This window comes from Herpailurus yagouaroundi, unplaced genomic scaffold (assembly GCF_014898765.1).
Source record: "Herpailurus yagouaroundi ecotype Mexico unplaced genomic scaffold, PumYag 163, whole genome shotgun sequence".
Taxonomy (NCBI): domain Eukaryota; kingdom Metazoa; phylum Chordata; class Mammalia; order Carnivora; family Felidae; genus Herpailurus; species Herpailurus yagouaroundi.
The window spans coordinates 15,569,583-15,586,413 of NW_024412404.1; the positions used below are offsets into that span (position 1 = coordinate 15,569,583).

General features: G+C 38.0%; 1 protein-coding gene across 4 annotated transcripts in view; it reads left to right on the plus strand.

The window, feature by feature from the left end:
* ADK (adenosine kinase) overlaps positions 1–16,831 on the plus strand; it is a 530,009-nt gene that overhangs the window by 486,296 nt on the left and 26,882 nt on the right. For all 4 annotated transcript variants that reach the window (XM_040485454.1, XM_040485456.1, XM_040485455.1 and 1 more), the window contains one exon: positions 2,696–2,782. In XM_040485454.1, coding sequence (XP_040341388.1) covers positions 2,696–2,782 — 87 coding nt within the window. The remainder of the gene's footprint in view (positions 1–2,695; positions 2,783–16,831) is intronic.

Consider the following 16,831-nt stretch of genomic DNA (forward strand, 5'->3'; position numbering starts at 1 on the left):
AAAAAAAAAAAGAGGTTAGAGTGGGAGAGAGCCAAAGCATAAGAGACTGTTGAGAACTGAGAGCAAACTGAGGGATGATGGGGGGTGGGAGGGAGGAGAGGGTGGGTGATGGGTATTGAGGAGGGCACCTTTTGGGATGAGCACTGGGTGTTGTATGGAAACCAATTTGACAATAAATTTCATATATAAATAAAATAAATAAATAAATAAAAGCCATAGGGACACACAGCTGAGGAGGTAAAGGTCTATATGTTTCTCCTCAAATAAGCAGCTATTAGATTTCACAAAGAGGCTCAAAAAACAGAGCTATCCTCTGCCATTTACACAGCCTAAAGGATTCCACAGAGCTCCTGAATATTGTGCCACTGCTAAACAGAATAAGTATTTTATTTGTAACTGTTATTTATAAAGAGAATGTGCTTTGTAACAACCATTGCTTAGTGAAAGAGATGTGACCTTCTTTCTTATATTGTAGATGCTTGCCTTGTTCATTCAGTCTTATAGCAGAACACTTGACTTTAAATTAAACATTTTTATATGTCAGCAGAAAGAAAAAAAAAAAAAAAGATTTATCCAACCAAAAATCAATGACTTTTTCAAACAAAGAACTCAAGGAATTATATCCAATTATGGCTTACTTACCATTTGTATGTAATTATTTTAAAATCTGTACTCCAGTAATTAATTCTTATATTAATACTTGCATTACCTTAAGTGTTTTTATAGACATATTTTATTATTACGCAATGTAACCCTATTATAAATGGTAATGGCATCATTAACTTAGCCAATTTTACTTATTTAGTGGCTGTTTGTTCTTACTTTACAGTTGTTAATTCTCTTTATAGTATGACTTGTACTTGGAAGTAATAAAATCAGATTTCTTTATAAATATTTATGGTATAGTCCTTTTGCCTAAATCAGATTGTAGCCCTTTCCTAATTATTTCTAGTAAAGTCTGCTTACTTTTTTTTTCTGCCTTTGTAGCAATATATACTACACACTCCCTAGAAAATTTAATCCTGGATATTTATGCCTTAACTTCTAATTAATCAAAATGTTGTTAACTACCATGTTGTTCTGGTGTTACAAAATGTGGAAAGTTAGTTACTTAAAGAGTTTAAGTAGATGCTTCTGATATGGAGTGTTAGCATCTACAGTCATATGGTCAAAGGGATCACTAAGCGAAGAATCTTCATCTTGAAGATTATCATATCTGAGCTTAATCTCTTGTTGAAAGTAACATTAGTACCAGGTAAGAGAAGGCAGACAAGATATGCTTTTTTATTTTTAATGTTTATTTATTTATTTATTTTTTAATGTTTTATTTATTTTTGAGACAGAGAGAGACAGAGCATGAATGGGGGAGGGTCAAAGAGGGAGGGAGACACAGAATCTGAAGCAGGCTCCAGGCTCTGAGCTGTCAGCACAGAGCCCGACGCGGGGCTCGAACTCATGGACCGTGAGATCATGACCTGAGCCGAAGTTGGACGCTCAACCGACTGAGCCACCCAGGCGCCCCAATGTTTATTTATTTTTGAGAGAGAAACAGAGCATGAGCGGGGAGGGGCAGAAAGAGATGGAGACACAGAATCCTAAGCAGCATCCAGGCTCTGAGCTATCAGCACAGGGCTCAAACTCACAAACCAGGAGATTGTGACGTGAGCCAAAGTCAGATATTTAACCAACTAAGCTACCCAGGTGCCCCCAGAACATGCTTTTTGAGATTCTTAGGTTCTTTATTAAGACCCTAAGGTGTTCAATATCTCTTTTTCCTCTCTCTTAGGTGAGAGTGAAGTTTACAAGTCTTTGGCCATATTTGTCCCCATAAGGGATGCAAATTTGTGATTTCAGAAGTTCAAGCCACCAATAAAAAGCACTATCCAATCTTTTACAGATGTCCTCTGGGCCAAATTTCATCACAAGTAACTCCATTCCACTGTTAAGGGCCAAGTTTAAAGTATTAGGTTACGTTATAGTCAAAACAACCAAGCCCTGGTCCAGACTGCTGTAAGGCAAGTACCCATTGCACTGTCCCTTTTGTCCTACCCAAACACTTAGTGGTAGCTTTCCCTTTTGCTAGTTGACATATAGTTTAAAAGAAATAGGAACTCCTTTGTAAAAAGTAACCAGATTAGGTTATTTGTAATGAACCCACTAAAATCAGAAATTCTTAACATTGGCATGAAGTATCATAACGGAATAGTACTTATGTTTTTTATTATACCATTGTGATTATCTGTAGAGAAACACCCAAGACTCATTATTTATATATTTTAAATTTACAGCTCTTCAACTGTATCCAGGATTTCACTGCCAAGAATGCAGTCAGGCTTGAAGCTTTATTAGAGATCCATGATCCAATCCTTACAAACACTTTCTTTTGCTCGTAGTTTCTGTTCAAGTATTTATACTGTCCAGAAAGGTACTGCTATGATTTACAGTCATTCCCAAAATATGTGAACTACCCAGATATAACACATACAGCATGTATATGCTGAAAAATACCCCAGAAAAGCATTGTTTACAGATGACTTTGCACCTTGGTTCCCAAGTACTCATGTACAGAATATGGAACTCAGGTTCTGTCTCTCTGTTAATGAGTGGTCAAGGAGCTTCAAACTTTACTAGGTGAGTTTGTACATTGAGTGTTATAAAGAGAAGTCAGTCTGCCTTTCTTTGGCTCTACTTGCAGAAAATGAAGTCACCGCGTTTGCTGTCTTGGATCAAAACCAGGAAGAAATTGTTGATACCAATGGAGCTGGAGATGCATTTGTTGGAGGTACAGACTCATTTATTTCATACTTACAAGTTAAACATTTCCTTTAACCCTTGCCTCTACCACTTAGCCAAGATTTATGAATTTAATAACTTAATTTCTTCTTGTAAATAATTAACTCCTAATGTTCTTTCCATACGCTACTATCACTGTGAATATTATAAGGTATTTTACAACAGGAAAAATACTTATTTTTGGCTTAAAGATAATTTTCTATTATGCTATACCCCAGTGATTTGTGTGTGAGAATATTGCTTAAACAAGCTGCATCAAGTATAGTATATAGTATATTCATAGTCCTTCAGGCTTAAATGTCAACACATTGTTGTTCTTCTAAACAAGTTGTGGTGAATTTTAAACAGTATTCTAATAACTAAGGATGGTATCTTTAGATTGTATCATTTGGTTAAAACATCTAACACAGTAGTTAAATGTTTATGATATACTAGGAAGGGTTAAATTTTTGTCTGGTTCAGGCTTAGTAAGAACTGGCACAGGGCACCTGGGTGGCACAATTTGTAAGGACTAAATCATTTTTAGAATGAATACTCAAAAATAAGTTGAAGACAGTTGGAAGATCCTTTGCTTGATGACTTAGATTGATCGAAAATCTGGTTCAAAGGTTCTTTTGCTATGTCTAAACCCCTTCTAGTTAAGTGTAGTTAAGCTAGACTGTGGTCTCTAGAAAGCTTTACATTCCTGACTGATAATCCAGAAGAGTCCCTCCTGATCTCTGTTTATAACATCAGGCTTGAACAGGGACAAAAAAGGCAAATAGAGTTAACCATTGTCCTCCTTTCCTTGGAAGATAATTTGAATCATGGGAAACTTATCTCAAATTATGTAGTATTGTTTAAAATATAGATATTCTTGGGGCGCCTGGGTGGCTCAGTCGGTTGGGCGGCCGACTTCAGCTCAGGTCATGATCTCGCGGTCAGTGAGTTCGAGCCCCGCATCGGGCTCTGTGCTGACGGCTCAGAGCCTGGAGCCTGTTTCAGATTCTGTGTCTCCCTCTCTCTGACCCTCCCCCGTTCATGCTCTGTCTCTCTCTGTCTCAAAAATAAATAAATGTTAAAAAAAATTAAAATAAAATAAAATATAGATATTCTTTTAATGATCTTTTTCACCAACATAAATTTCTCATGTTTCCTTCTTTGAAAATATTCATGCCTACTCTTAAATGAGCTGTTAACCAATAGACTCATACATGCCCCAATGCATGTCCTTTTCTTTGGAAAGAGTACATACCACAGATAACATTCTATTTTACTGCCATGCTTGTATCTTTTGTGTCTATGCTCTGAAAGTCTTTATCATTGATTAGAGTATTTTGCAGCTATTTTTTCTATGCCTTATTTCTTCAGAGCTGTAAATCCATGTAGGCTAAAAATATCTTATCCAGAATTGAGCTAAATTCTGTAATACATTAAAGAAGCACCATGGATTTCTCACTTAAAATTGGTTAAACCAGAATATTCGTACATAACTTTTTTTTTTTTTTTAATTTTAGAGAGTGTGCACATGAGTGGGGAGAGGGGCGAAGGGAGAGGGAGAGAGAGAGAATCTCAAGCACGTTCCATACTAAGCGCAGAGCCCAACACAGGGCTCGATGCAGGCCTCGATCCCACAACCTCAGGATCATGACCTCAGCCTAAATCAAGAGTGGATGCTTAACTGACTGAGCCACCCAGTCACCCCAGTACATAACTTTTAAACTTATACCTTGTGTGTGCATTATTTAAGTACTTTAAATACTTAAAACATTAAGTGTTCTATTTTTTTTAATATTTAGTAAGGTACCATCATATTTAGTAGTGACCTAATTAGTCACTACCTTCAGTCGTGGGCTGCCCTGCAAAAACAAACTCCTTTACAAATACCTACCTATAAGTTCCCAGTACTGGGTAAAAACATAGGGACTTTCTGAGGGTGAGAGAAGTCATTCTTAGGGTACTGAAGCTACCCATTTGTATCGTGGTAAGGGTAATAAATGAACTACCTCAGGGTGCCTGGGTGGCTCAGTCGGTTACGCGTGCGACTTCGGCTCAGGTCATGATCTCGCAGTTTCTGAGTTCGAGCCCCGCGTTGGGCTCTGTGCGACAGCTCGGAGCCTGGAGCCTGCTTTGGATTCTGTGTCTCCCTCTCTCTCTACCCCTCCCTGCTCATGCTGTCTCTCTCTCTCTCTCTCAAAAATAAATAAATGTTAAAAAAAAATTTTTTTTTAAATAAATGAACTACCTCACCAAGACACTTGGGCTCTCTGTTACAGGATTTTCAGCCTCTTTTTTATTTCACTCTACCTACCTACGATTTATTGTTGGGGTACAATGAGGTAAGTGGTAAGGGAAGTATGTTGAACAGGGATCCACAAACTTTTTTTATAAAGGGCCAGAAAGTGAATATTTTAGGTTTGCAAGTCATATGCAAGCTGTATTACATATTCCAGTTTTGTTTGTGTATTTGCTTTTTGTTTTGGTTTAGGTTTTTTACAACACTCTAAAAATGTAAAAACCTTTTGTATCTCTCCAGTTACACAAAAACAGGCCACAGGCTGGAATTGGCCCTCAGGCTCTAATTTGTCAACCCCTTGTGTAATATGTTGGCAGCTTCCTCACTTTTTTCACTTTCATCATACCCTGGATCCAAACAGTGGATTTCACTACATGCTGTTGAAATCACTATAGAGAAGGTGGAAGGCAGGCTGACAGTAGGCAGGACTTTACTGGTACTACCTCAATGAGGTAGCCATTTTTCTCACTTTAACCCTACTCTGATCAATTTCCAGGATAATCAGATCCTGACAGATTGAGTCATGCAATGACATGAACACTCCAATGTCATTTTAGAACTGAAATACTTATCTGGGCATGTTTAGCACATTCTGTGTAAGTCAAACTATACAGTATAACAATAGGTAACATTTATACAGCACCTACTAGCCAATCAGCATCTTAAGCATTTTACAAATATTAATTCATTTAATGTTCATAAAATCTCACTGAGGTCGGTTATTTTTAACCCCATTTTACTGATGAGAAAACTGAGATACAGAGGGGTTAGGTAACTTGCTCAAAGTCTCATAGCTAGAAAGTAATAGGGACAAAATTCTAATCCAGGCAGACTGGCTCCAGAGTCAGTGTCCTTACTGCACTCTTCCTTCTCTAAACTTTTAGAGGAATCTCATCATTAGGACTGAGAGCCACAGACCAGCCTTACTAACCAAAGCTGTTTTTTTGCCAAAGAGAATCTTTCTGTTATCTGAATAGATGATTTCGTGTATTGAACAGGAGCTTTTGTTATCTGATAGGAATCATGAGGACTCTAGGGTAAGATTGTTGCAGAAAAGAAAGAGAAAGTGAAAGGGAAAATAATCGAAGGACTATAGTCCCTGGTGAGTTTGAACCAGGAGCTTTTTGCTAAGCAGTAGAATCGATTGCACTACAGAGATACAGAAAGACAGATCGTAAACTTGCTGGGTCAGCATGGAATCTGAATACAAGGAGTTATATGAATCAACCATTTAATAGCACCAAGCTAATGCATTCCATTTTACAATAGAGATGGTCTTGTTAGTTGGAAATACTAAAACAAAAATCTCATTGGTTAAAAACCCCTACTTCCATCTCTACACTAGGGAAAGCCTTTCTACTAGGATCGGAAATACTCCAGCTGTTGAAGCTTATTTCTCTACCTTGAATATGAATGGAGAGGCAATAGCAGCTTTTACATTTACTATGTAGTTTCTTCTTCTTTGCTCTATTTTATTGCCTGATTAACATATCTCCTCTGACTGACACATTCTATCCTTAGATAGTTAATATATTCCTCCTATTACTTTTGAGTTTTGTTGGCTTAAGAGTATTTCTGGAAAAAAAAAAAAAAAGAGTATTTCTGTCTTTTGTGACTTTGCATTACTATATTCCAGTCCCAGTTTCTTAGATGAAGCATCACTTCATCTAACATGTGCTAATTACATATCCCAGTACCAGAGTGCCATGTGTTCTTATTAGCCACATAAGAGATAATACAACTATAGTACATCATAGATTTTCATGTATAATTTTAAAATGAGTACCCCAAATGTATATAAATTAAATTCATAGTTCCATCTCAAGTGTTCAGTAACAGTGACAATTCCCTCTAGCCTCTACAAGCATGCTTCCTTGTTCTATTTGGAGATCTTAAGAACTCTGTAACATTTGCCCTTTATTTGTCCATAGCCAGGCCTGATGGAACTACCCTTTTCACATTCTCCCTCAAAAGCCCAAGTGCTACGATTGTACCCTTGGAAATGGAGACAATTCTATAATCTCTAAGTGTGATTTCCTAATTTCCCAGGTCAGGAGAAAATTTCTTCCTGTTGTCCTGCTGTGCTTTGTCACAGCAGGTCTGCCTTTTCATTTGGAACCCTCTTTGTCACTGCCATAGTAACAAATGGAAACATTGAGAACATTTTGTGACAGGCACTGTCATTGTTCCTGGTGAAATCTCTTCCCCTGTGTCTTCCCGGTAAATGAAACTGAGAAGAAAAATCATAACAAATAACATGAAAGGGGACCTAATCAATATGTTCCCAGTGGGCTGTCAATACCAGCCTGTGTTAATCTAATATGATTTAGTTGTAAGTTTTATGGCAGCTGTAGGAATATGGACTAGACCTACAAATCACTAAAAGTGAGTACACCTTTGACAGATTATACCCAAGAACATATATATATAGCTCTCAGATAAAAGACTGGAGACCTCACCCAAGGACCAACATTCTTAGGATTAAAAAAGCTTCGTTAAATGTAGTTAAGAGCCATATATAGCTTAGAACAGTTTCTTTTGAATGACAGTAAAGTAACTGTGCTAACCTCTAATACTTTTTATTTTTAAGTTTCTCATGACAGCTTTAGCAGAGAAAATATATCACCCTAAAAGATATTACCTATAGTATACAAATGACTATTAAATGCACTTAGCAATCACAATGTAAATAATTACCCTATTTCCCATCTAATAAGAAGAAACATCAATTTTACTTTATAATTCATTTTCAAGAAAGAATTTTGGTTAAGAGAAAAAGGTTTAAGTTTCTCAAACAAGGATGCTACTTCCTTCTCAAGTAACACGCATCTATACGTCTGAGAGTCATGGGGATTTTCTAAATTATCTTCGTATTTTCTATTCTCACCTTGTTTATTTGTTCCCAAACGTGTAACTTGCTCTCCTGTTCTTAATTGCTGCTAAATTGTGCTGTGCAAAGAAGTGGCACAGAATTCTTGTGATATTTTTTCTGCACTACCTCTTTTCTTAGCTGTCCAACTCAGAAAATTAGAAAATAACTTAAATATGTCATTTCTCACAACAATTCACTCAAGAATCAAAACTTTCATATAGCACTCATTGTATGCAGAGGATTTATTGGATGATGACCAAGATATGAGTTGCATACTCCTACTCACCCCCACACCCACACCCAAGGAAACAATAATACCTTTCCCTGTCTTGTAACTTCAGTAGGACATCTTTGGTATTTTGTCTCTTTTTCTTTTTTTTTTTAATGTTTATTTTTGAGAGAGAGAGAGAGCGTGAGCAGGGCAGGGGCGGAAAGAGAGGAATACACAGAATCCAAAGCAGGCTCCAGGCTCTGAGCTGTCAGCACAGAACCCGATAACGGAGCTTGAACTCATGAGCTGTGAGATCATAACATGAGCCAAAGTCGGATGCACAACCAACTGAGCCACCCAGGAATTTTATTTCTTAGGCAGCGGTTTTCCTTAAAACCATCAAATGCAGTATGAAATTGACTTCATCATTCAGAATAGGAAATTCACCATGGACAGCAGCCCAAGTTCACAGTGGGGGAGGGGGGATTCATACCTTGCACAGTCATAGGACACTCTGCGATGCACAGTCATAGGACACTTCACGACATGCTATTCTAGTGCTGATGTGGGACCAGGAACAAGTTTCAAGAACAATTGCCTAAAGTTATTTAAGCCTTTGTTGGCTTAAAGAGGTAGATGATTCTGAAGCCATGACAAAAAAAAAGAGAAATAACTTTGGTTCACATGGAATACTGGATAATTTTAGGTTGTAAAGTCTGGGGGCGCCTGAGTAGCTCAGTCGGTTAAGCATTCGACTTCGGCTCGGGTCATGATCTCACAGTTCATGGATTCGAGTCCAATGTTGGGCTCTGTGCTGACAGCTCAGAGCCTGGAGCCTACTTTGGATTCTGTGTCTCCCTCTCTCTGTGCCCCTCCCCTGCTCACACTCTGTCTCTCTCTCTCTCTCTCTCTCTCAAAAATGAATAAACGTTAAAAAAAAATAGGGCGCCTGGGTGGCGCAGTCAGTTAAGCGTCCGACTTCAGCCAGGTCACGATCTCGCGGTCCGTGAGTTCGAGCCCCGTGTCAGGCTCTGGGCTGATGGCTCAGAGCCTGGAGCCTGTTTCCGATTCTGTGTCTCCCTCTCTCTCTGCCCCTCCCCCATTCATGCTCTGTCTCTCTCTGTCCCAAAAATAAATAAACGTTGAAAAAAATAATAATAATATTTAAGTTGTAAAGTCTAGAATTTCTCACAAACATGAATGCTTCCTCAAAGAACTAGTATCCTGGATGGCCTCCACCTAGTACAATTATAAACAGATAATGGAATTCAAAGGACTTTGTCTTCTGGGAGATTTCAATAAGACAGATAGTCTGAGCCATGTAGACTATCAGACCCTGAAGTTCAAATATGAACCTAAGTTTTCTAAATTTGAAGGTTATTGAGAAATATTTATTCTAAGAAAACAATGTTGATATTTATAAGATTGTATTTAGTGACAGAGGGACAGAGGAAATGTCATAAGCAACATTTCTGAAGTTAATTTTCTTAGATAGAATTGTGAAATGGCAAAATATATGCGTATCACTTTCCTGATCTTGAATATTTACTAGTCAAATGGAACTAATTTGAATTCATTAGTGGACCCAACTGCTATTACATGGACTTGATCAATCTTACCTACCATATCTGTCTGGTTCATATAACATGTATTAGTTGTATACATAACAAACCACCCCCAAAACTTTGTGACCTAAAACAACAACCATTTATTTAGCTCCACAAGTCTGTTGATTGGCAGCCAGGCCAAGGCTCAGCTGGGCAGTTCCTCTGTCTCAGAGGTGGAAAAGATCAAGTATGCCCAAAGTCACAGTGAAAACCAGGATTCAAACTCAAAGTTTGACCCCAGAGTTCTTAGCACTAATTATTTTGTTATACTCTGTTCCATTAGTATATCATCTTATCTTCCCCTCCAAAGGAGGAGAAATAGCCAAAATGGTTTTCTAAACACTAGTCTATAGACTGATGCCTGTCTATGACCTAACAGATTTTATCAATCAATAAATACCAAAATTAAAAAAAGTAGGAGCAATATAATAAGTTTTCATGAAGCTAAATGTATTCAGTTTTAGATCTTGTCTTAATTGTGTTTGAATTTGTTACAGTATACCTTCATTGGCTTTGTAATTTATATAAATAAAATAATTAAAGTCATGTTAGTAGTGCTGATGCATAGCCTGGCTAATCATGGGACCTAGCAGAAGTCTTAGTCATGGTAAAAAAGTGATTAAAAACAACTTTCCAAACTACTTATATGAAAATTTGTATGAAACAGAACCTCTGATGTTGTAAAGCTGCCTACTATCAATAGTCTGAATAAAACATAAATTACACAATTACTAAATTCACAACTGTTCTCACTTCAGATATATGAATTCCTAAACCTGGGGTATGAACACTGGCTCTTAATTTTTTTTTTTTTTCATTTAATTATCCAGCTAACATTGACCTTTTATAGAGACTAGATATGTTTGGTTTTTTTGAAGAAAATTTTTTAATGTTTATTTTTGAGAGAGAAAGACAAAGCATGAGTGGGGGAGGGGCAGAGAGAGAGGCAGACACAGAATCTAAAGCAGGCTCCAGGCTCTGAGCTGTCAGCACAGAGCCCGACACAGGGCTTGAACTCATGAACTGAGAGATCATGACCTGAGCTGAAGTCACATGCTTAGCCAACTGAGTCACCCAGGCGCCCCGAGATATGTTTGTTTTATTTCTAGTCCATGAAATAGATGGCAAATTAAAAACCAGTTTCTATCATCAAACACTCTTAAAATTTTAGAATCACCCTTCTGGTAAGAATTGTCAGCTGAGCAAATGAAGGTTTTTCAATTGAGTTAAATAACAATATTAGTTGTCTTGCTTATGAATTCGGGCATAAATATGCTCACATAAATAAGTTTTCTATCATCTTCTTATTCTGGCAGCTATGACCTTCCTTGTCCTGATGAGCCTTTTTGTTTTTTAACTATATGTTAGTGCTGAAAGGGAATACTTTTAAAAATCACATTTCCTGGTTTTCAGGTTTTCAAACTGTTTACAGTCACCAAAGTATGTTCAAATGAGGTCTTATCTGAATCAGAATGAAATGAGATTAAACAAATCCTCATTTGGTCTTATTCACATTTTATTTGGTGGCTCATAAACAACTCCCTGGAACGAGTCGATGTTAGGTATGAAAGCCATGGTCTGTTCAGAAGTCCCCATTTGATGGATGAGGAAAGTGAATCCCATAGAAAGGGACTTAATTGCAAATATGCAGTACTAGGAGACAGAGCTCCTGACTCATTAATTCATGGTTCAATAATTACACATGTTAATAACCCAGATGAAAGTTTTTCGTTGAGCAGTCTGTTACATAGGCCTCTTAGAAATATATAGGTCAAGACAAGAGTCAATATCCCAAATAGATAGAAGTCTTTGATGTACATTTTCTTGGCATATGGGTATCCAAGATGTTTGACTTCAACTGTAAACAAAAGCATATGCTAAAACTCTTATTTTGGGAAGAACCACAACAGAGATCACACATTAGGTTTAAAATTCAAATTCTAACCTGATCTTGCACATTTCTGATTCATAAGGAGGAATGATCTTTAAAGCAGTATTTTGAAAGGGGTTGGGGCAGAAGAGCAACTTCACTATACAAGTAAAACATATGGTTTAGTGGTCCTCTTCAGGATCTTGCCTGAATTGGGGGCATTTAAAAGGTTTTTGGTTTGAGTTTTATTTTGTTTTTTAATTCAAATGCAGTATCCCATGCCATGTTAATAGAATTTGACAGGTTTCCATTTTCAGTCACCAGAAAGAGGAAATAAGTTATCCTCATAGTTACAGCACTGGCCACTTGCCCATATATCATACCATGCTGCTCAGTTGCTCATTTTGTGTGGGAGGATGTGTGGTGCTAAGCTATTATAAAGAAACCTTTGCTCTGAATTGACTTCCTGTCCATGTCAGTCACTTGCCCATCTGACACTACTTAGGCTTTGGTTTTCATTATACAAATACCTGCTAAGTCAGACCTTTCCCTGGCAGGCAAAGTAGCTTTTTAGATTGTTTCAAAATTTAATGTTTGTTGATTTTCTTTTTCCAGAAAACTATGTATTTTCTAGCATATATATGGATCATAACTTGTCACTTGAGTTCATGACTAGTTGGTAGTCAATATGAAATCAAAACATAAGAAAACAAAATTTTACTAACTAGACTACATAGAAAATGAAAGAAAAAGAGTTCACATCTGAGCACTTTTCCCTTGAGGGAAACCATTACTTTGTCACATCTGGGTAGTCTAAGCTAGCCAAATTGAAGTGGGAATTTCCTGCCAGATGTTAGTCCTTTGAGCAACCTGTGAAAATCTAAAAGAGGGTATATGAGATCTTATTTGGTAGGGCTATAGCCACTGTGGAAGCTCACTCCTAATAGGTAGCAGACATTTTTATGTACTACCACTAGTTAGGAGGTTGTGTGGCCTATCTAAGGCTAACACTGTTTGGTCTTGTTAAATACATAAATATGGAAGGCCTAATTTGGGAAGTACAACATCAGGTCTCACAGATATTCTAGCAAGAGTAAGTACTGCATTGCAATGACCTCCCAAATGTACATGACATAAGTTCTGTTTCGTTAAGAAAAAGAAGGTAAGACTGAGCCATCCAGGTACTCCATATAACTTGAATAAGGTCATTTTACAAAGGCACTGAACCAAAATAAGCCTCTAAATATGAAGGAAATTAAGAATCTGAAATGGCAGGGAAAATACCAAGTATTTACATCAGCTTCCGGTTCCACATTCACATGGGAATTAGGAAGCAAAAATTTCATTCAGAAGAGTTGTGCACAAGAAGTAGAAATGCTTTTATCCAATTGAAACAAGAAACATTTTTAAGGGGGGGAAAAAGACTTTCCACATGATCTCACTGTTTTTGTCATCCTCTTAAAGGAAAATATTGACATTTACCAGTCTGTTTGCTCCAGCTTTCTGATCTCCTGCAGTTTATTTTTATAACAACCTTATCGATGGGCCTCTTACCCAGCTCTCTAGGTTTAACTGAGTTGAGTCGATTTGTTACCACAGCTTCAAGTAGCTGTTACAGAACAAGCAAGACATCCTAATAAAGCTGTAAATGTGTTTACTCAAACAGAGTATTGATTTAACTTGGAGAGGGAGAAACCGGTGCTTAGCACAGTGTCAGGGTGGATGAATTTCACTGCAGCTTTTCATTGTCATCTGTCATGGTTGTGAAACACTAAGTAAAGCCATCAGAGGATAATTAGAAGTACCAGAAATTTAGCCCCTAAAATCAGTTAACCGCTTGGGAGTTTTGTAGCTTAATTAGCTTTTATTAAAAATTTCCTCCAGTAATAATAGTCAAGCACTTTTAATGGTGTTTTCAGATAGAGCAAGATTTCCAGGTTGTGACTTGTTAAATATATGAATTTAACAGGTAAAGGTTTTCCAGAGTTTTTCTCACTAATTAGGCTAACACCAGAACACAATGTAAAGACACCATGATCTGTACTCAAACCAGCAAAAGTACATGATTTTTCTGAAAAATGCATTTCAAAGGAGTAGTAAAACAATTATAAAATATTTAAAACACATGTTGTTGTAGAAAAAATACCCTGTTAACATCTTTATTAAATGTAAATGTTTAATACATAAAACTGCAAACATAAATGTTTAATTACATAAAACTGTCAATACCACCCTTGTTTCTAGATACCTTTTTTTTTTTTTTTTTTTTTTTTTTTTTTTTTTTAGAGAGAGACCACAGGAGCTGGGGAGAGGGGCATAGGGGGAGGGAGGGAGGGAGAGAGAGAGGAGAGAGAATCTTAAGGAGTTCCATGCTCAGCATAGAGCCCAACGTGGGGCTTGATCTCAAGACCCTGGGATCATGACCCAAGCCCATATCAAGAGTTGGATGCCAAACCACCTGAGCCACCCAGGCACCCCTAGATACCATTCTTCATTTTTCAAATGTTTATTTATTTATCTGGGGGGAGAGCAGAAAGAGAGGAAGAGAGAGAATCCCAAGCAGGCTCCACATTGTCAGCACAGAGCCCAGCATGGGGCTTGATCTCACAACTGCGAGATCATGACCTGAGCTGAAATCAAGAGTCAGACACTTAACTGACTGAGCCACCCAGATGCCCCACCATTCTTCATTAAAAAAGAATCTAAAATATTCTGGTTTGGGGTGACTGGGTGACTCAGTGGGTTAAGCATTCGACTTCAGCTCAGGTCACGTTTGTGAGTTCAAGCCCTGCATCAGGCTCTGTGCTAACAGCTCAGAGCCTGGAGCCTGCTTCGGTTTCTGTGTCTCCCACTATCTCCACCCCTCCTCTGCCCTCTCTCTCTCTCTCTCAAAAAATGAATTAAAACATTTAAAAAATTTTTTTAAATAAAGTAAAATATTCTGGCTTGCTATAAGTTAGTCATCATCTTAAAGATTAAAAATGTTGATGTGGGGCATCTGGGTGGCTCAGTTGGTTAAGCATCCAACTTCAGCTCAGGTCATGATCTCACGGCTAGTGGGTTCAAGCACCCTATGAAGCTCTGTGCTCCAGCTCAGCTGGAGCCTGCTTAGGATTGCTTCCTTCTCTGTCTGCCCCTCCCCCACTTGTGCTCTGCCTCTCTCTACTTCAAATATAAATAAATATTAAAAATGATTTTTTTCAAGTTGTACACCTGTGTAAAGAAAAGTTCAGACTGAGGAGTTGCTTACCTTCTATAGAAATTGAATTAGCTATTAAATTTGATAAAAGGTATTCATATAAACACTCTACCCGCCCTCTTGCAAATGGCTTCAAAAATGTCATGGTCAAAAAAAATCACCTAGGATGATGAACACAAAACTGAAAACTTATTTAAAATAAGTTTGGGGGGCGCCTGGGTGGCGCAGTCGGTTAAGCGTCCGACTTCAGCCAGGTCACGATCTCGCAGTCCGTGAGTTCGAGCCCCGCGTCGGGCTTTGGGCTGATGGCTCAGAGCCTGGAGCCTGTTTCCGATTCTGTGTCTCCCTCTCTCTCTGCCCCTCCCCCGTTCATGCTCTGTCTCTCTCTGTCCCAAAAATAAATAAACGTTGAAAAAAAAAATTAAAAATAAATAAATAAATAAATAAATAAATAAATAAATAAATAAAATAAAATAAGTTTGGGATGCCTGGGTAGCTCAGTTGAGCATCCAATTCTTGATATCAGCTTAGGTTATGATCCCAGAGTCATGGGATTGAGCCCAGTGTCAGGCTCCACATTCAGCATGGAGTCTGCTTAAGATTCTCTCTCTCCCTCTGCTCCTCTCCCCTGCTCATGCTGTCTCTATAAAATAAATAAAATAAGGGGTGCCTGAGTGGCTTAGTTGGTTAAGCATCCGACTTCGGCTCAGGTCACGATCTCACAGTTCATGAGTTCGAGCCCTGCGTCAGTCTCTGGGCTGACAGCTCAGAGCCTAGAGCCCACTTCAGATTCTGTGTCTCCCTCTGTCTGCCCCTCCACTGCTTGTACTCTGTCTCTCGCATTGTCTCAAAAACAAATAAACATTAAAAAAATAAATTAAATTAAATTAAATAATCATTAGATTTAAAATTAGTCTTCCTCTCTTACGTATAATCATTTATTTACTACACTGTGGTTGAACTTCTCATGCCTTCTGGTACTACTGCTCACCTGCCTAAATGACTAATAAAAGTGATGATAATCTGAGGGATGACCTCTTCTGAAGCCTGGAAGCAACTGTCAGAAAGGACAGTGAAAGATTTTGGGAGAGTGTTCTTTGCCTTTGAAATGCTATGTAATGATAAGCTAAATTCAACCCTGAGTTAAGTCCTTAAGCCATGAAATAGCAGATTATAAAGTTTTGTTACATAAGAGGGCACCACCAGAGCTCTTTCTTTCAATTTTTCAGGAGATAGAGGAAATTGGTTTTCTACAGTTCTGTATGTATGTATGTATGTATGTATGTATGTATGTATGTATTGAAGTAAGCTCTAGGCCCAACATGGAGCTTGAATTCACAACCCCAAGATCAAGAGTTGCATGCTCTACCAACTGGGTCAGCCAGGTGCCCCTTCACAGTTGTATTTAAATCTTTATTCTATATTAAAGTATTCAAAAGCAGAGGGAAAAGAAAAGATATGGATTTATAATTAGCACCCTATTTTTACATGTACATTTTAAAATCCCTACAGTACAGCTATGTATTTTGTTCTATTCAATCTTCTTAAGAATGATACTATGTGAGGGACCTTGTTGGCATGGAAGGGAGGGTAAGATATAGTAGGTAGCCATACTTTGGGTTTAAGCCTCTTTGAACAAAAGGAACAGAAATCCATTTCGTTTAGCTAAGGATAAGGAATTTTTTTTTAAGGAAGCACACAAGCATTAAGGAAGACATTGTAACACAGTGGTTAAGACAATGGGTCTCAAGACATAGGTTTGAATCCTGGTACTGCCATTAACTAGTTCTGGGACTACAGACAAGTTACTTAACATTTCTAAGCCTTAGTTTCCTCATCTACAAAAATGAGGATAATGAGTGCCTATATCACTTGGGTTATCATGAAAGTTAAATGAGGGGCGCCTGGGTGGCACAGTCGGTTGAGCGTCCGACTTCAGCCAGGTCACGATCTCGCAGTCCGTGAGTTCGAGCCCCGCGTCAGGCTCTGGGCTGATGGCTCGGA